The sequence below is a fragment of the Colobus angolensis genome, unplaced genomic scaffold, assembly GCF_000951035.1.
Source record: "Colobus angolensis palliatus isolate OR3802 unplaced genomic scaffold, Cang.pa_1.0 Scaffold95, whole genome shotgun sequence".
In the NCBI taxonomy this organism is placed as follows: Eukaryota; Metazoa; Chordata; class Mammalia; order Primates; family Cercopithecidae; genus Colobus; species Colobus angolensis.
In genome coordinates this window covers 10,157,476-10,178,928 of record NW_012123487.1, presented here as the reverse complement: position 1 = coordinate 10,178,928, position 21,453 = coordinate 10,157,476, and the positions used below count along the sequence as shown (strand labels likewise).

The 21,453-nt window shown below is 37.4% G+C and overlaps 1 protein-coding gene across 3 annotated transcripts in view; it reads left to right on the top strand.

Annotated features, from left to right (window-relative positions):
* Positions 1-20,978, top strand: part of CPS1 (carbamoyl-phosphate synthase 1, mitochondrial) — a 191,552-nt gene extending 170,574 nt beyond the window's left edge. For all 3 annotated transcript variants that reach the window (XM_011932323.1, XM_011932322.1, XM_011932324.1), the window contains 9 exons: positions 475-582; positions 2,233-2,322; positions 4,084-4,254; positions 6,990-7,064; positions 9,980-10,078; positions 16,783-16,842; positions 17,600-17,712; positions 18,889-19,018; positions 19,771-20,978. In XM_011932323.1, coding sequence (XP_011787713.1) covers positions 475-582; positions 2,233-2,322; positions 4,084-4,254; positions 6,990-7,064; positions 9,980-10,078; positions 16,783-16,842; positions 17,600-17,712; positions 18,889-19,018; positions 19,771-19,869 — 945 coding nt within the window. In that variant the 3' untranslated portion in view covers positions 19,870-20,978. The remainder of the gene's footprint in view (positions 1-474; positions 583-2,232; positions 2,323-4,083; positions 4,255-6,989; positions 7,065-9,979; positions 10,079-16,782; positions 16,843-17,599; positions 17,713-18,888; positions 19,019-19,770) is intronic.
* The last annotated feature ends 475 nt before the right edge of the window (positions 20,979-21,453 follow it).

Genomic DNA, 21,453 nt, shown 5'->3' with positions numbered 1-21,453 from the left:
CTTCCTCTTTCAAACTTCCATTTAATGATCTCTTGATCAGATCTTTGAGACTTATTTTTGGTCCACCTAAGTTGTGCCATTTACCTAGATAGATATTGAGCTCTCCCATCTTCTTTTCTTTCCCAGTGCCTAAAAGATGAAGATATTTTCAGTGCTTTTCCAATGCTTTAGTTTCCTATCCCATTCTTAAATGTCAATATGAATTTGTTTAGTTTTACTCTTTTCCTATTACTTATACCAATGCTAATCAGTGGATGAGGGAGGTAGGCTCTCAGCTACTCTTAGCTGCCTCTAGAGGCAATCTGTTACTGCACACGGAGGCAGCACTTTCTACTGCTCTCATCAAGAATGCAGCAAGGGAAATGGTCCATGCTCAGTGCATCTGTTAGGACCAAAGGAGAGGATGAGGGAGTAGCATTCTTGAAGGAGGTACCTGAAAACTCTTTCTAAAATACTTTTCTTTTTTTTGGCCAGGTTATCTCTCATGCCATCTCCGAACATGTTGAAGATGCAGGTGTCCACTCGGGAGATGCCACTCTGATGCTACCCACACAAACCATCAGCCAAGGGGCCATTGAAAAGGTCATTTATAAATAAAAGTGGAAGGGAAAAGGCAACAATGAGGGAAAAAAAAACACCTAATTTTTTTTTTTAAAGCTAGATAGCAATGTAAGATATGCTTCAGGTTAAATTTAATGATGAGGCTAACTTCCTTGCTCTGAGTCACCTGGGTATTCTAAAGATAACAATTTTCTTCACTGTCCGTTTGAGCCCCTTTGGTTGTATGCGAGTACAAGTGTTGTCAAACTTGAATGTGCGTCACAGACACCTGGAGAACTTGTTAAACACATTGCTGGACTCCATCCCCCAGTTTCTGATTTCATATTTCTGGATCAGGCCCCAGAATTTGCGTTTTTCACAAGTCCTAAGGTGACGCTATCGCTGCTAGTCTGGGGATCATAGAGAACTGCTGCTCCCGGCGATTCTAATGTTTCAGGGCCACACACAGGTGAGCAGCATCTGAAGCAATGCTTCTCAGTTAGGAGTGGGGAAACAGGTGTGGACCAGTCACTTGAGAACTTTCTGGAATCTATGTTTTCCCTCCTCACCCTTGATTTCACCTCCAAACAGCACTTTCTGATATCTCATTTGAGCTCTCTTTGAGAGCCAGTCTTATAAAGAATGTCTCAAAAATAATGACTCTGCCTTAGTTCTCAATATGCACTGCTAGGTGTACATTTAGAGCCTATCATCTTAAATAACCTTTGAGGCGGTCCCATTAGTCTTTAGGTATATTAGATCAGGCTCAGCTCCTTTTAGTGAGCTTTTGCAGTGACCCTCCCATCAGAATCCAGGCAGACCCGTCTCTCTGGTTGTACATTGGGCTGGATTCTGAAGGTCTTTATTCTAGAAGGTAGAGGTAGCAGGATACTTTGTAATAGCAGAAGCATGAAAGAAAAGAAGTCCTTGGATCTCAAATGTACGGCAGTTTCTCATGTCAGGATAAATGATCCTCAGAACTCAGGATTTTCGAAATCTCTCAGAGCTCAATGTGTCGTAGACTCTACTTCCTTTTATACCCAATTACATTGCTGAACCACTCTTGTGAGCATAATGAGAGAGGAACTCTTGCTTTTTGTAATCAATACCCTCTCTTGGCATGGGGACATTCTGGCTCTTGTTGAATACAGGGATTCCTGCAGGTGACATGCAGGGCCTCCCTGCAGGGAAACACTGTTTCCTTCCGAACATAATATCTAACCTTGTGGAGTCCAGGGCAACAGAAAAGCAACATAAAAGAAATCTCTCTGGTCTCTTTGCAGTACCATGTAATTCCAGGGCCTGTACCTCCCAGCAGGTGGGTCATTCCATTGATACAGAGGTTGGACTGCAGTTTCTGGTGCTAAAGCAATGAGACTGGAAGGATTTCATTTAACCCTCAATGTAAAACCAGGTTATATAATTGTAGGCAGATGGGGGAATTTGGCAGAGAGATCATCGTGTAAAATTATTTGTTCTTTTTGTTCCTATTATTTGGTGTGTATTTATTGCATATTATTTTGTTAATAGAAGCCTAATAGTGCCCTCCATTATAATTATTAATGTAGATATATAGCTCTCTGTAAAGAGAAATTAAAGACATCCAAATTTAAGGTACTGTGCCTTTTAGAAAGTTTTCGAAAACTAAGATATGCTCTTTAGCACACTATATGATTATCCTTTTTAATTTAGGTGAAGGATGCTACCCGGAAGATTGCAAAGGCTTTTGCCATCTCTGGTCCGTTCAACGTCCAATTTCTTGTCAAAGGAAATGATGTCTTGGTAAGAAATGCCAAGGTGCCTGAGAGGACACCACCGCTATGTCACTCATGTTGGTTTGCATCTCTCTGGTAATCTTCTCTGTGAACACCAGACAAAGAGCAACTGAGACCCCAGGATCTGTTTGTGTCTTACTGTGGAATGATGCATAGCATAGAACGTCTACCTTATTTGAAGGCCCAGGCTCTTGGTGGCACTGATAAGTCAGTTACAGCTTTGTAAAGCACACTGATCCATTGGGAAGGTCACTGTATGGCACCTACAGTATAGTATAGATGGATACAGTGAGACAGACTATCATAAATGAACTGAATGTGTAGAGTAGTCAGAAATTACATGTACTGAAATTCTCCTTTACTCCTTACCCAGAGACGATACCATTTGCAAAAAAAAAAAAAAAAGAAAGACAAATGAACTAGATTAGTCCTAATTAATTTAGTCTACTTAGTTTAGCTAATCACTAACTGCCTTAGTCTGTTTTGTGTTGCTATAACAGAATACCTGAGTCTGGGTATAACTTACAGAGAACTTGGTTTATGATTCTGGTGGCTAGAAAGTCTAAGATTGCAAAGCTGCATCTGGTAAGGGTCTCAGGCTGCTTCCATTCATGGTGAAGAGTGGAAAGGGAGTGGAAAGGGAAATCAGATGGTGAGAGAGAAAGTGAGGGAGAGAAACTGAAGAAACCGGACTTTTTAACAGCCCACTGTTACCAGAATTAATTTATTCCTGCCAGACTGAGAACTCACCCCAACAGGAGAGCATTTATTTATTCATGAAAAATCCACCCCTGTGACCCAGAAACCTCCCACTAGGCTCCAGTTTCCATCACAGCCACATTGGGGACCAAATTTCAACACGAGTTTTGATGGGGACCAACCGTATCCAAACCATAGTAGTAACCAACATTGATTTACCTCTTACTCGCAGCCAGATGGTGGCTGCAAAAATGTATAGGCAAGCCTCTGCTCTCAAAAATCCTGTAATTTAGTGAAGGTTTGGAAGAAGATTAATTTGTAGAAAACTATAAAGTACAGTTTCACAGTTGCTAGAGGGGATGTACAAATAAAATGGTATTGGACTTGTAGAGCAGAGAGGGCATATTCACCAGTGTGTGTGTGCACGAACATGTATTTGAGCATCCTATGCTTGGTTAGGGGTAGATCATAAAAGACTTCAGGGTAGATTTTGCATTGTGAACTGGATCTTGCAAAATGGTTGGAATTTTGACAAGGATGGTAGAGAGATTATTACGTATAGATAGAACATCATCTGTAAAGGTGAAAAAAGAGCATATTTGGAGACAGTAAATAGTTCAGTTGAATCAGATGATTTTACTCAGTAAAAGGAGTGAACTGGGAAAGTAAGATTGAGTCCAGGAGAGTAGTATAAGATAAAGATAGTGAGGTCCATTGAAGCAAGAGGACAGAAGCCCTTCAGGGATTAGACTTTAATCTGATGCCAGTGGACATCCAGCAAAGGTTGTCAGGAGGGGTATGGCATTATTTGAGCTCTGCATTAAACTAAACCCATCAGCAGTGCATGGGAATGCAATTTGGAAAAAGGCATGAAAGAAGTCAGAGTTCAGAGATACTGACTGAAAGTATCAGGAAAAATCCAAGCAGTGAGGATAAAAGAGATAAGATTAGCAAAACAAGAGCTGGTCCCCAGTTAATAACAGCTGGAAACCAGTGGTAGAGAGAATATTAATATTGTTCTTACTGGCTCTCAATGTCCTCTTTCTCATTTTGAATTTTATCTCTTCAGGTGATTGAGTGTAACTTGAGAGCTTCTCGGTCCTTCCCCTTTGTTTCCAAGACTCTCGGGGTTGACTTCATTGATGTGGCCACCAAGGTGATGATTGGAGAGAATGTTGATGAGAAACCTCTTCCAACATTGGACCATCCCATAATTCCTGCTGACTATGTTGCAATTAAGGTAACATTTTCAAAAATGTTAGTCATTTTATGAGTTCTAGTGAAATTAAAGGAACAATTTGTCATCAAAAATCTTGTTACTTTTAAAACCTTCTAACCAAAGGGTTGGATTAGAGACTTATGTTTCCTTTCAATAATGTACTGCAGTTGTACCATAGGCAACTTTATGTGAACTATTGTACATTTCAAAAATTTTTTAAAAACCATCTAGAATTGCATAACTTCCAAACCAAGTAACTGAGTGAATTATCAGCTTTTTATGCAGCTGACACATGATGGTGCTAGTTTAGCTGGTAAATAGAAATCCAGGACATACTTTGTTAGGATAAAGCTTGAATTGTGCCCAGTCTTACATGACTTTTGTAAAGAGGGTTACCCTGTGGGAGTTGGCTAAATTCCTACCACATTGACCACCTTTGCTTAGTACATATTTTCTTCAGTGGCATGATTTTTCCATTTGAAAAATTGAGACAGCTGTTGCTGTATATGGTGCTGTCAGGTTGTTGAAATTGATGACACCTTTATAAAGAGTAACCAGGAAAATTTAAAGTTTGTTCACAAATTTCCAATACGTACATATATTTTAAGTTATACCTTAATAATGCCATTGTGATCTTCTAGCTCCATCATTATGATTGTGCACAGAACTATGACCTTTAACTACTTGGCTGGACAGGAATAAGGATTGGTGATACATAAATGTATTTGAATTACGTAGATGAAGAGCACAATGATATTAATATTTATGTAACATTAATATTGATATGTTTATGTAAAATTGACAAATTTCTGATGTTTTCAAACGGTTTCTGTTCCTATATGTACTAGTGACCTCAGCCATAATTGTGTTACAGCTCAGCCTTGGACTTTTGATTTTTTTTTTTTTTTTTTTGAGACGGAGTCTCACTCTGTCACCCAGGCTGGAGTACTGTGGCCGGATCTCAGCTCACTGCAAGCTCCGCCTCCCGGGTTCATGCCATTCTCCTGCCTCAGCCTCCCGGGTAGCTGGGACTACAGGCGCCACCACCTGGCCCGGCTAGTTTTTTGTAGTTTTTAGTAGAGACGGGGTTTCACCGTGTTAGCCAGGATGGTCTCGATCTCCTGACCTCGTGATCCGCCCGTCTCGGCCTCCCAAAGTGCTGGGTTTACAGGCTTGAGCCACCACGCCCGGCCGGACTTTTGATTTTTATGATGGGAACTTTAAGTTGAAGCTGTGAATTTAAAAATCTGTATTAATCTTGCTTAAGCTGATAATGTAGGATGCCTTGAATTTTATAGTGCATTGAGATGGAATGTGACTTTTTATGTTGGGAGGAGGGGTGGCATTTTATTTCTGGAGACTATGACACAAATATATCGTTAAATCTTTTAGTAGAAAAATAGAGAAAAAATTTTTTTCCACTGGAGATTCTACATGTGGATTTTAAGTTCATGTTTCTTTATTCCAAGTTATAGGAGTATGCTTATTTCTTTTAGTAAATTGATAAATGAATTTTTAACTAAAATTAATATTGATGGATAGATATGCATTTTTTTTGTTTTGTTTTGTTTTGAGATGGAGTCTCACTGTGTCACCCTGGCTGGAGTGCAGTGCCATGATCTCAGCTCACTGCAACCTCCACCTTCCAGGTTCAAGTGATTTTCCCTCCTCAGCCCCCCAAGTAACTGGGATTACAGGCACATGCCACCACAACCAGCTAATTTTTATATTTTTAGTAGAGATGGGGTTTTGCCATTTTGGCAAGGCTGGTCTTAAACTCCTGACCTCTAGTGATCAACCTGCCTCGGCCTCCCAAAGTCCTGGGACTACAGGTAGATATGCATTTTTTAAATGCACTGTGTCTTCCAGCTTACTCATTCCCTAGTTAGCATTGTATATAAATCTTAAGTTTTTTCAAATTACTTATTCATTGTCAATCTTAATAGCCTAGTGAGGCTAGTGGGTATCAACAGATGGGGAAATAGGGAAGCTGAAGTGCAGAAATATGTAACTTGACCAAGATGATCCAGTGAAATGACTCCTGAGCTAGAATTCCCATCATAATTTAGACTGGGTGCCAGAATAAATAGAGAAATTGATAAAATTCCTCCATGTGCCAGATAAGTGGACATGTAGCAAGAAACAAGAACTTGGTTCTTCGTGAATTGCATCAGCAAAATAAATGAAAAGGAGGCACTCCTATATTCTAGTTCATATGAATGTTCTGCACAAAAGTGTTTCCAAGCAGAATGTTTTTCAAAGCTTTTAAGAGGTGTCAACAACAGTTTAATGTCTCAGAAGCTGGCTTACAGACAGCCATTTCTGGCAAGGTGGCTTGTTGCAAGTTCAAATGATCAGAACAAGAAGAGGAATGTTTCCAAAGCCTATCAAAGAGAAAAAATGTGTTTGAACTCTGTCTGGAGAGACCAATGCCCAGTGGACTTTGAAATCATTCCAATAGGAATATGCATGGGCCAGATTAGAAACACTGGTCCCGACTGGTCTCAAGGGCCCTATTTACAGAATTAATTTGTGATTATTTAACCTAAAGTTTTGGCCAAGAGCTCAAGAAATTCTTGGAATGGAGTTTTAAAGCTATTTTTCAAGTCAGATGCTTGGACCCAAGAGATTTTTTACATGTCTACTGTAGCCTAAGTGAACCCTGTCAGAGATGATTCGCTAAATATATTTATCCTCTCTTACTCATTTTCTACTTTTCCCTCACATAATTTTTCTCCCTGTTTTTTTTCCGACAGGCTCCCATGTTTTCCTGGCCCCGGTTGAGGGATGCTGACCCCATTCTGAGATGTGAGATGGCTTCCACTGGAGAGGTAACTAGTTAATAATCCATGGAAGCGTTCATTAAATCTACTTTGAAATCTAAGGTTTTACGATTTGAATACAGTAAAATAAAGGGAATAAAAACTTCTGCCATCAGAGTAAGACTCAAAGGGCTTATGAATTTTGAATTTGAAAAATATTTTACTTCTATTTGGAATAGGGTCTAAATTCTTATTTATATTTTAACATGGGAATATAATACACGTGTTCCTAATTCATTTTCACATGAGAACATCTTCCAAGTATTTATCTATACATCCAAGTAAGTATCTTCTATGTCTTTTTATTTAAAGGTTCTCAGGTCTCTCTGTAACAGCACCTCATTCCCTGCCTCGCTGCCATGAAATTAGATCATTTGATTTTTACTAGTAATATGGAGAATGACAACATTATAAAGATCAGAGACCTAAACATTGTGGAATCTGCAGATACATACAAAATTTCAGGACTACTTTTAACCTCCTGGGGATTATCTAAAAACCATATAATGGAATTGGCCACTGGATGTCCCTCTTCACTTGTGTTGAGGCTGTGTCAGCTGAAGGTTTCTTTAGGATTGTGAAATGTGTTTCTTATAAAGAGCTGTCAGATTCTAGAAAGTTCTCTCCATGTCAGTGTCAGGACATTTTGTGAATCACCTAGCCCTTGACAGATTTACTAGATACAACCTTCAGATTCTCATCAGTGCACATCCGAGTGGCAATAGCAGACTGGGAGCAATCATTGTTTCCTCTTGGTATTAAGGAAAACCTAAAAGGAGAAAATACTTAATTACAACAAAGTACGTGATGTTTTATATGGTTGCCTGGTTACAAGCAAGATTTGTGGTGAGAAACCAAGTGAAACAAGAAGGCAGGCAGTCAGGAATAAATGGCTGTCCTGTTTGTATTTCGACTCTTAGAAAGGGGACTATTTGTCTCTTTGTTGCTTCTTTTAATTTAAGGGCAAAAAAACCTTACTTTTAAATGAAGGTGCTATGAATGCTACATCTCCAGTCGGTTTCAGGAGACAGTCTTCAGGTTCTTCTTGATCCCATGGTCACTACTACTAGTAAGGCTGATTTAGCTGGCCCAGGGTTCAGATCAGAGAGAGAGATGTATTTTCCCCAATACTGTTTTCTTTCTTCCCTTTTTTTTGAAACGGAGTTTCGCTCTTGTTGCCCAGGCTGGAGTGCAGTGGCACGATCTCGGCTCACGGCCACCTCTGCCTCCTGGGTTCAAGCGATTCTCGTGCCTCGCCTCCCGAGTAGCTGGGATTACAGACATGTGCCACTATGCCTGGCTAATTTTGTATTTTTAGTAGAGACAAGGTTTCTCCGTGTGGGTCAGGCTGGTCTCAAACTCCCGACCTAAGGTGATCCACCCGCGACAGATATGAGCCACCACGCCCGGCCCATGCTGTTTTCTTTAGCATGGCAAATTTGTTTTCAGTGCTTATGTTCATTCTGCATCCACACATACGTTATGGGAGTTATTGAAATATAAAAATAGGAAAAGAACAAGAAATTCAGCTCCCCTTTGTTATATGTGTTTCTCAAGTATAAAGAGAATTCTTCCATTGTTTGAAAGGGTCATATTTCCAAGTGTCATAAAGTAAAATATTACGAGGTCTGTTTTATTACTAAAATCAGAATTCTAGCTTAGTAAAATCTCAATTATGCTTCAAAGAGACATTTTCAGTGTCCAAATGGCTTGCTGTAGGATTAAACATCTAGCTACTGATATAAGTAAGGGACATTTTATGTTCCTAGTGGTAAAGTGGGGATGTTAGTCCTGATCTTTAATGGCACATTTAAATACTTTCTATGGTTCTGTAGACAATTTTTAAAACTTTGTCTGTGTGGTAGCATCTGCACTTATGATGGGATTACCCAATTCTTTTCAGTAGAATTTGAGACTCATTAACTTAGGTTGACCTTATTTAAGTTAGTTGCCCAGTACTTGACTGAGTAAAATGTTCACTGTGGAGAGAAAAGCGGCAGTTGCACGTACTGGTGACTGACTGAAGGTTATAGTCATAAGAACTTTTCTTGCACAGAAATGGTAATTTGCTTAAGAAATGAATTTAGCCATCAGTGGTATTTACTCTAATGGTAGTTCCGTACCTTTGCCAAATGCTGATATACATGGCAGAATTGACTCCTATCAGGTTCAAATATACCACTTGTTCTATAATTACATTGGCTATTTGACTTGTAGTTATATTGTAGCACAATTACCATAAACCTAAATGAAACTTCTGTATACTCTAACATTACTATATATATTAGTTTGTTTGGAACTGTTTTTTCCCCATATGACTGTGGTATTCAGGACTAGTAGCAGGATATTTTGGTTCATTTTATAAAAATGTTTTTTTTAAAAAAAACAGGTTCCTTTGAGGTTTTCATGGAGTTATTAAATTTCTCAGAAGGCTGTCTCATAAGCTCTATGAAATGACTCCAAACCAATTCAGCAGTTACGCATTTCAGCTACTGACCAGTAAATTCATGCACGGCTGCATAGTATATATGACACATACTGTTATTTAAACAGTAAGTCATATTAACATTCGGAAGCTTACCACATTATGGACCAGAAGCTGTGATTTGTATCCAAATAACTCACAGTAGAATCCAGTTATGTTGCTCCATTGAGTGTTGTTGGATAGAGAAAGAATTGCTTATTCATTCATTATGCTTAATTAAAAACATAAGATACATCTGCCATGGCCAGCCTTTTAATCCCTGGATTCAGATTGCATGGTCTTTGGGCAATATTAATAAAATCTACAGAAAGCATCTATGAGTAAAGTACTTTCCATTTGTGCATGTGTGTGTGTGTGTGTGTGTGTATTTTAATTTTTGGTAGAAGGGGTTGACTATTCTTTGCATCCTCTATTTTAATTTTTTATTTACTCTAAACAGGTGGCCTGCTTTGGTGAAGGTATTCATACAGCCTTCCTAAAGGCAATGCTTTCCACAGGATTTAAGATACCCCAGAAAGGCATCCTGATTGGCATCCAGGTAAGTGGTTTGTGGCTGTGTGCTTGCCCATGGTCATACACGGTAAGTGGGAGGAGCAGGGTAGAATGTTAATTGTGGTATAGAAGAAGGGAGATTTGTTATATGTTTCCATTTATGGCAACTTACAGGAGGAAGGGACATTTTTTCTCTATTTGCTTCTTGATTTTGCCTTCTGTTGCATCAGTTCGTGCAAAAATAAAATACAGACAGAAAGAAAATGTTTCTAGCGAAGGGATATTTGTTCTAAATGGGATGCAGGGTACCTTAAAAAATGAATCCCTTATTCTTTGGTTTTGTCTTTTCTATATGTTTTACTCTTAGCTCTTCATCCTTAGTTCCTGAACATAGGCATTATAATGAGGTTGGGTCTCACTTCCTCTGTTTGTTTCTCTTGATATTTCTCTGTCTCTTGATTTTCCCCCCTTGCCAACTCATCCACGTCTATAGTACCTACTCTTCTATCTATAACTACCACCTGTAAATTTACATCCTGAGCCATCCCATATTTCCAACAATCTGCTGCATACCTCCACTTGAATATCTCAAATCCAACATTTCTCAAACTGAAATCATATCTGTTCTCTCCTGACCATCTCCCCTTCCTTCCTTTCATTCATTCAGTCCTTCACATTTCAATCACTACCAAATGCCAAGGATTCGAAGTTGAATACATGGACGTTATTTAAGAAAATTTCTCAACACTCCAGATTGAAAATTTTTGAAGGGTAGTGACTTACTGGACCTAATACAGTCAGCTTATTTCATAGTATACTGTGGAAGTTCTTGAAATAATATTCATTGGTAAGCCTTCTAGGTCAAAGTAGGGTGAAATAGATATCTTTATGCAATAAAAAAAGGCATTATCAATTTACTGATGTAAGTTAAATATAAATCTTAGGGTAAAATGATAGGAAACTTCTATTACTATTTGGAATGCTTTTTATTACTATTTGGAACTACTTCTATTACTATTACTAATTGCAAATGTGTACAAACTGTCCTGTTTATAAATTTCCTGAAAAAATACTAGAGGCTTCTCAACTGGTCATTTTTATTTGAGATTAGTAATTCTTGGCTCCTATAAAAAAACAACAAATGGTCTTATATAATATCCCCGCTGTGCTTTTAATAAACTCAAACTCTGCATGGCTACATAAAAATCAATAAAAATATAATTAGAACAGTACCAGGTATTCTCAAGCCAGTAGGTGATTATTTTAGATTCCATCTCATTAGGGTGTCTTAATATTAGCAAATTAGACTCGGGAGACTATACAGGTAGTGGCTTTGGAGAAGTTTCTGCAAAGAGTAACTTGGGATTTTGCTTTATGAAGGTACCAGAAGGACAATGGTGAATAGTTAGAGCAGAGGCTAACAAGATGACTTGCAATTGTGAAGCTTAATGGCAGTTTAGAGACAAATCACACCATATGATAGACTCATCATGTTATAAATGGATATTAAGTATTATTAAGTCTCAAGTAGGAGAATATTTGCCCAACTTCCAGTTCTGACTTAAAGTTTAATGTGAGACCTGGGGGCATTCAGAGGAGACCATGCCCTTAGTCCACATCTTCACATCTAATCATAATAGTGCTAACATCTTAAAATGCCAGCTTAAGAAGGCAGTGTTGTATAAAATTGTGCCTTGTTTGGTTCTAATGCTGCAGGGAAATGTGAAGCAAAAATTAACTTGATCCCTCTGAAGTATTTGCATAATTTTGGCATTAGTGGACAGAATTTTGCTTTGTAGGGGAAAAAAGGGTTTATTAGAAAAAATAATGTTTTCTTAAAGCAGTGAGTGCTGTCTATTGAAAGTCTACCTTTCAATGCTTTCCCTTTTAAATAAATAAATGTTCTAGCAGCTACATGAGTTGTTGAGAAGAACTTTCTGTTCATGAGAGCATATGGACACAGATTTAAAAATATATTAAAAAGTATTTAAAGAATGCTTAAAATTATACTTAAGAAAATATTTACAGCCATGGTAAAATTGATCAGCTAATGTGTAGTTTCTTCATTACTATATGAAGAATTTTCATTAATGATGTTTTTAAAAATGCTTAGTCTAATAAACTGAAAAAGCATGATAGAATATACTAAATAGAGAGTTAATAGCTATAAAACTTACTGGACTACTTTTTAGAATGGAGCCAAATCTAATCTCAACTTTTTACTGCAGCTTTATAGCAATTGCAGATAAAGTAATTAGGGTTCCATATTTTAGGATACATTATACTTTTAAAAAACATTTTATTTAACGTGATCCCACTTGGTCAGAAGAACTTGTATAAACACTTTGGATATTTGAAGTTAGAACTGAAAATAGCACAAAAAAAGGACTGCTAATATATAAATGGGGGTTAGGGATAGTAAATCCAATGGAAGGCATCTAGTTGAAGGTGAGTTATCTTATGAAGTTCTAAGAGAACTTGTTATATGGCAGTCTTTCTAACTTTTAAATTTCTTTTCTATTTCCCACCCTACTCCTTAACACATACCGACTCTCTGTTTCTGGTCTTCCAAAGTTAAATCCGATGGGTCAAAGTACCTGGGAAGTTTGAAATATTCATAACATCAATCTTATAACTAGGACTTAGAATAAAAGAATCAAGATGTAGATTTTGTCAAAGGATTTTTGTAAATCTATTACATGCCCTGTGTCTCTACCAAGGCATTTCTAACATAAGACAGGCATAATAGAGGTTTATGTGGCAACAAAACTCATCTTTGATTTTCCTGTAATATTTCTAGCCACCTTTCATTGCATTAGGATTTATTTTTAGTTGCCGTGAATAGGCAATCTGCCTTGTTTTGAAGTTTTCTGGAAGACCCTTTAACAATAAATGATTTACTCTAGAGTAGATCAAGAGCACTCAGTGTTTTCCTCTCTGATTGGGCTATTCAGTGATGCTTGTGGAGTGGCAAGCACCAATCTGACATCTGTGCTTCAGCATCGCTCAGAAACACAAAGCAAGCATTTTATTTGAAAAGACAACTCCAAGTGGCATGAATAACCTTTTATCTTTAATATGGAATCATTAGGAACAACCAATAGAGTTGCCAATCCCGAGGTCCCCGGAGAATCCACAGGCATCACATAGTATTAACTTGGCTTTCTTTTCTGTAGCCAGGCGTTGGATAAATGTGAAAATGATCATTGGAGGAAATATATATACATTTTTCACTTTTAAAGGACTGTCTTCTTTATAAACATTTCCAAGAAAATAAATCAGCTTGCACTTTTCACCTTTAGTAACAAATGGTTTCTTACACAGGTATTTTCAATCAGCCTTTAAATCTGAGGCTACTCAGATGCAAGCTGACAGCTGTAATTTCTTTTTGTAGAGAGGCTGTTTTATGTGTCACAAGTGTTCAATACATGTTTGATAGAAGTTTATAATGTGCCTATGGAAGCCAACACCCAGACCAGAAGGTAGAGTGGTTCCCTGGCTGGGAACTGTCAATACTGTCATGTTGGATATTTATCTTTTCCACCTGGGGGACAACACTGAAACAGCTCCATAATGAGGTTTTGCCTGGTGTCTGCAGGTCTTAGAGGACTTGCTGACTTATTTTACTTTAAAATGGCAAAGAAAAAAATTACATTCTAGTACTCCTCCCTCAATGTTTTTCATGGTGATTTTAGCCAAGGTTAATGCAATCTTGACCTCATATTACACAATGAGTGGAGGATAGTCTTCCTATCCCCTATTCCCCCGTTTCCTAAACTTAAGTATGTATCAAAATCACCTGGAGGGTTTGTAAAACAACAAATTGCTAGGATGCACTCCCAGAGTTCCTGATTCAGTAGATCTGGGGTGGGGTTCAAATTTTCATATTTTTAATAAATTTCCAGGTAATGCTGATGCTTCTCTCCCAGGGACCACAATTTGAGAACTACTCTACTTGAGCAATGGTACTTTAGAAACCTGGTTAAAAGTTATGTTAGCACTTATTATTGTCAAACATGTTATCAGGGAATTTTTGCTAGGGGAAAGTATAAAAGATTGAGAAAAGTTGAGTGCATGATTAATGTTTCAAGTAGTAAGTGTTGGAGATCATTATGCTAAGCCTTCTAATGTGATTTGGTACTTACTGAAGTCTATTCTGTGTTTAGCAGAAGGTCACAATGTAATGTTCCATATTAGGGGGATTTAACAACATTCAGAAGTTCATTTTGGACATTTCATACATAGACATTTCATATATATATTTGTTATATACCAAGGAATCTTAAAACATGAAAAAAATTTTATATGCCATCAAATTTAGCCCTTTGACTTTTCTGAGGAGAATCAAACTTGAATTGTCTTATTCTTCTGTCTAACCAATTATCTTGATGTCACTAAGAGTTACTTAATTTTTTACTTTTTTTTTTTTTTTTTGAGACAGGGTCTCATTTTGTCGCCCAGGCTATAGTGCAGTGGTGCAAACACAGCTCACTGCACTTGATCTTTTTTTTTTTTTAATGTCTAACCATGAGCTTCTTACATCTAAGCTCATTTTTTCTGTTTGGCCCTAAGTGGAAATGAAAAGCTACTGTCCTGGGCATGGTTACAATTCATGTTCTATAAGGCAGTCATGAATAACCCCTGAGCCTGCCTCAGCTGAAATTCACCCAGTTACATTTATCTTTTCTATTTGCCAATAGTTTCCTCCTATAAAACTGCAGTTCTGGGATTGAGAGGGCCAGAATCTGGAAGAATTTTATATTTGAACATAGTCTTTGGGGTCTTTTCTTAGGATTTAGCTCTGTGCTCAGAAAGCCTCGGCAAGTAAATATTAGAGGGTGTTATGGGCTAAACATTATCAAAATTGTGCAAGGATCATATGTGTTTTATTGTCACAGTTCTTAGTTTCTGACTCTGAAATAAGATCATTTGATTTTTTCCAGCCATCGCTAATATGGTTTATAAACAGATTACAAGACATTTGCTGAAGTAACCAGCTCATGTCATCTGTTTAAAACCTTTTTACAAGGGAAACCAACAAGAATGTTCCTATGTAAAGAAGAATGGATATGTTTGTAACAGTATATGATTTTAAATATGCCAGCTCAGTTACTCAGACACTCATGTTAATGAGGTCAAGGTCAGGGTTTGATCTTTGGGTAGGTCACCTAGTGTTGTTTTCTTTCATTCTGACCACTATCTTGCGAGCACTAGCTCTTGATCACAGAAAGTATATTCAAAACTAGGGAACCCCTGATGGTAATGGTCGGGAATCCAGGGAAGGTAGGGCTGGACACTAGACAGGTCCACCTGGGTTCCTAGGAAGGACACAGCAATGGATTGTAGGAAAATATCTGAACAGTGAGATGGAGCATTAGAGAAGCCTGTGTGGAAATGAAATGCATATAAATGAGGGGGCAGTCGGTTTGGGTTGTAAGTGTCATCGTGGGTAGAGGAACCCATGCTTGGAAACTCGGATGTAAGGGCAGGAATCTAACCTTTAGGGGAGCTGAAAAAACAATTATTTTAATTATATTAATATTTATTAAGAACTATTAATAGGCAAGTAACTGTAAGAAATTATAGTACTAACACTTATGTAGTGCTCACTTCTAAACTAGTTTATTGAACACTCGTACTAATGTAAGAACTGTTACTGTTCCTGTGTAACAGATGAGGAAACTGCATCATAGAGTTGTTAAGTAAGATGTTCAAGGTCACACAGTTTAATAAGGTGTGGAGCCTCAACAAGTAGAAATACTACTATTATCATCACTGTTTTAGAAATGAAGAAATGAAGGCCAAAGTCATTAACATTTTGAAGCACACACCACTAGTGAATGGTGAAAGCCAAGATTTGAAATGCAGCTAACTGACTTTAGAGCTCATACTTTAGCTACAACTTTTTATTGCCTCCGAGTAAATGAAAAAATGAGTTCCAATGATTGAACTATTGCAGGGACTTGTGCATGAGCTAGTAGGAAAATGGCCTGGTTATTGAAGAGCAGTACAAAATTAGAATTCAGAAATAAGAGCAGGTTGAGTCCTGGCGCAGTGGCTCACGCCGGTAATCCCAGCACTTTGGGAGGCCAAGGCGGGCCGATCACGTGAGGTCGGGCATTTGAGAGCAGCTTGACCAACATGGAAACACCCTGTCTACTAAAAATACAAAATTAGCTGGGTCTGGTGGTGGATGCCTGTAATCCCCGCTACTCGGGAGTCTGAGGCAGGAGAATCGCTTGAACCCGGGAGGCGGAGGTTGCAGTGAGCCCAGATCACGCCATTGCACTCCAGACTGGGCGACAAGAGCAAACAACCCCATCTCAAAAAAAAAAAAAAAAAGAAGAAGAGCAGGTCGAATAGGTAAAACAGCTAGCCTGACTCAGTACTGGCTCCTAACCCACGTATCTTTTAAGTTCTCCCTGACCAGGAAAAGGGTCCTTGTAGAACTGGGATGGATCTGAACTTACAAAGACCAAATGGATTAAATAGAGAATAAAGGGAGTTAAAAACAAGGTGAAAAGCGGAGATCAAGATAATGTGGATGGAATTTCATTGACATTGGGATATAGCTAAAACTCATACTCACCATAGAAGGATAAAAGGATAAAACGTGTCATTTTTGAATATAAAGCATCTGGAAGCAGGTGGCATTGTCTTTTAAGATGTTGTAAGTAAATACCATGTTGTATATGACTAAATGAAGAACATGTATATCCAGAAAGTGAATTTTGTGAAATTCCTTTTCAGCAATCATTCCGGCCAAGATTCCTTGGTGTGGCTGAACAATTACACAATGAAGGTTTCAAGGTATGTTCATTAGTTTTAAGTTGTTTTCTGTCAGCATGGAATCAGTCCACAAAAGAAAATATTACAGGATATTGGAAAAGAAATAGCCCAAAATATGTCCCCTTAATATGAAAGCTTTAACTAACTTGGTAGTTTCAAAACTTAGAGTAAAATCATTAAAAAGACTGGCTTTAACTTTTAACAAAATTAACACAAATTCAATAGACGTTGCCAGCTAAAAACTGAGAAAGTTTAGCTTAAGCACAATTGAGACAAAGTTCCAATACATTTCCATATGTTTTTCCTTTTTTGTTTTCATATGAGGTTATAGATTCTAGCTGTGACATTTACAAGCAAAACTTCTTTGCAGTGAAAACCTCCACACAAAGCCTGGTTGAGTAAAACAAATTATTTCCAAGGCTTATGATGGGCCTGTGGCCATGGGGATTTGTTGACTTGGTAACAAGGAATTAGCCATGAATAATTGAGAAATTATTAAATTTATGAGAAATTGTCATTGAATTATTAAATTCAAATTAAATGTATAATTATTAAAATGCAAAAGCAAATAAAATTGAGGTTAAGGTTTTTAAATCACTGCAAACGTATAAAAAAAATTTAAAGTGCCCATGCCTCTGGACTCTGAGTGCAAGTCTCTATCAATGGCATTATACTACTTCTCACGTTCAGTAATTTCTTCTTCTGTTGTAACTTACATGTTCTATAAAAATAAGAAATCACTGTGATACAGTAATTGATTTTTTCATTTTAAATGCAGCTCTTTGCCACGGAAGCCACATCAGACTGGCTCAACGCCAACAATGTCCCCGCCACCCCAGTGGCATGGCCATCTCAAGACGGACAGAATCCCAGCCTCTCTTCCATCAGAAAGTAAGAACTGGGCATACTGTTTTCTGAAATAATTTAGAGGATTTGAGAACCAGTACATGAATATTTCACCTTACTTGATTGCAAGTCTTTTAAAACAAATTTAAAAATGAATACATTTGTGGATGATTGTAAAGCTTCACTCTCCATTACTATGGAATATATAATGTCATGCGTACATGGTTATATGAAACATGTTTCAAAATACTTCTTAGTAAGGATGCTTCCTTGATGGAAACAAGTGAGAGCATGAAGAATGTAATGCAGCACTTTATATTTCATGTCAAACTTGTATTGTGTATAGATATGCATATCAAGTATAAGATGACCAGCTATATTTCACTAAGGTTGTGCATAATAAATCAATTTGTTGAACACTTACTACATACAGGAACCTATGTTGAGTGCTATGATGATGTCATCCATTGGATTACCTAATTGGTCATTCCTTGACCAGGTTTTTATGCCTTAAGACCATGTCATCACTATAGATTTTATAAGACATTTTATTTCAGCAGATTGTGTGAATCTGCAGGAATACCATTACATCAACCCTTAAAGATCTATGTGGCATAAGTGCATGGGAGATAATTCTCGACTATTTTAAGATATTATAGTCTACAGAATGGCTGTGCATTCTATGCAATATATTATCTGTTAGCGTTCTTGAGAAGCCAACACATAAATTATTATCACTTTAATAAAATAATGGCATTGTGTTCAAACCTTAGTAGGCTTCCAAGGATGTAATAGCTCCTTGTTTGGGGCATTGTAAAACAATAATTAGCACTACTTAGGAGGCAATAGACTTAATGTGGGAGTGGGAGCATGGGGGTGAAAGGGCATTCAATGATGTAGGGATCACCTCTTTTTAAAAAATAAGTAAATATCTATCAAATTACCAATTCTTAATGAGCGAACAGATAGCATTTTAAAGAGAAACAAACATCTCCATTCCATTAGACTTGCACCAGAATTCCTTCAAGAACACAATAAAAATTATAATCCCTATATAAGTGTAATTTACACATCGACTTAGCAATAGAGGAGGGCAGATGGCAGTCAACTCAGAATGGCATTGACTTGAATGGCTGAGACAGCAATTTATGTTGGTATTTTATAAACTAACTATAAAATATGGCTTGTCGTCTTTAAGTTTTTATTTGTTTACTTTTCCAGATTGATTAGAGATGGCAGCATTGACCTAGTGATTAACCTTCCTAACAACAACACTAAATTTGTCCATGATAATTATGTGATTCGGAGGACAGCTGTTGATAGTGGAATCCCTCTCCTCACTAATTTTCAGGTATAATCTTTTCCTTGGATATAGACTGGATGGGAGTTTTATTTCTGTGCCTCCCTTAATAGTGTAATCAGTAGATGCACATCTCTCTTTTCCCCTCTTTGTAATTTTCAGAGTAGAGAGGAATTTTTAGTAATCTAAAATAATGATGCTAACATGGTAGGTCCTGGCTTAAATGGGACAGTTGGTGATCAAGCAATTGAGATAATCAAAGGCCATGAATGGCCATGGCTCTCTCCTTACAATTATCCTTTGAATAAAAAGCGACAGCATGACATGGAATAAAGATACAGACTTTTATTTCATTGTTTCTAAATGAAAGCCACCACATAAAAGCAACAGGTTAATGGTGGTCCAGATGTAGCACAAGTGCTTGTTCAATTCACAGAAAATGATTGCATGAGGCATGTTCAGTTTCACTTGGACATGACCCATCGAATTTATCACAGGGAGAAACAGAATGGAGACCCATTAGCTTTCTGCCTATCGTATTTATTTTTTATCCAGAATCAGTTTTAATCCCTACGGGAGGAGAAATAAACTTATTCATAGTGACGTCTGAGATACAAAAGAGATTTCCCATGGTGAGGTCTGAGATGCGGCAGAAAGTCTCCATCAAATAAGAAACTTTTATGCCTTTTATCCCATACCCCTTTGAAAACTAGGGACAGACACTTGTGACTTCTCAGTCTTGATTCATTAAAAATTCACTTTCATCTCGTGGAGGTTGCTGATTCCTACCATTATATTTTCAGGTAACCAAACTTTTTGCTGAAGCTGTGCAGAAATCTCGCAAGGTGGACTCCAAGAGTCTTTTCCACTACAGGCAGTACAGTGCTGGAAAAGCAGCATAGAGATGCAGACATCCCAGCACCATTATTAAATCAACCTGAGCCACATGTTATCTAAAAGAACTGATTCACAACTTGGTTTCCCAGAGATGAACATTGATACCTAAACTTTATTTCAGTTTACTTTGTTATGCCTTAATATTCTGTATCTTTTGCAATTAAAGTGTCAGTCACTTCTTTAAAACCTTACAGTCCTTCGTAAGTTATTTACTCTTCATGAGATTTCATCCATTTACTAATACCGTATTTTTGGTGGACTAGGCTTGCCTATGTGCTTATTTGTAGCTTTTTACATTTTATGGTGCTGATTAATGGTGATCAAGGCAGGAAAAGTTGCTGTCCTATCGTCTAAATTATTTCTATACTTTAAGATACTCTATTTTTAAAACAGTATCTGCAAACTCAGGACACTTTAACAGAGCAGAATACTCTAAAAACTTGATAAAATGAAATATAGATTTAACTTATGAACCTTCCATCATGATGTTTGTGTATTGCTTCTTTTTTGATACTCATTCTCACCCATTTGGCTAATCCAGGAATATTATCCCTTCCCATGATATTGAAGTTGAGAAATGTGACAGAGGTGTTTAGAGTATGGATTTCTTTTCTTTCCTTTTTTTGAGATGGAAGTCTCGCTCTGTCTCCAGGCTGGAGTACAGTGGCATGATCTCGGCTCACTGCAATGTCTGTCTCCCAGGTTCAAGCCATTCTCCTGCTTTAGAGTATGGATTTCCTTAAGGAATATTGGTTTGCAGTTTTGTTTTCTGGACTATATCAGTAGACAGTGTTTATGTAGATTTGTTGTTGTTTTTATCATTGGATTTCAACTTGGCCCAAGTGAAATAATCAGATTTCTGTCATTCACACTCTCCCCCAGTTTTGGAATAACTTGGAAGTAAGGTTCATTCCCTTAAGATGATGGATTCTGTTAACTATGGGGTCCCATACTGCACTATGGATTCCACCTACTGTAAGGGCAAGGACACCATTCCTTCTACATATAAGAAAAAAGTCTTTCCTCAAAGGCAGCCTTTGTTACATTTAAATGTTTTCTGTTATTACAAGTGCTCTAATTGTGAACTTTTAAATAAAATACTATTAAGAGGTAATGCAGTTGTATCTGTTTTTATTTTACATTAATGTACAAAAATCAGTTTACTTCTAGGATAAAACAGAGTTTTGGGCCAGGATTGCATTGCTTATTTATTTTTTCCATGCAAACCCATATAGGGTATGAGAAAATTAACATTAAAAATAAGTTTCAGCTGTTACATGTTTCATTTTTTCTTGTCCCCCCCTTACTTTTAAGTCTCATCATAACATTATGTGGTTATATGGCTATAAACCATCTTTGACCTGGATCCTTCTTATGTATAAGTACAACCACATACTGATTAAAGATTGCCACAAATATATAGTAAACTTTCAAACAAATGTCTTACATAATTCAGAAAAGTAACTTAACCCCATCAGAGGCTGACCAACATTGTCTTATGGAAATGGTGCCAATGAGCACATTGATGCCATATCCCCAATTTACCACCGAAACTATGGCTTTGTGAAGGTCCTAAGATAATTATGCTA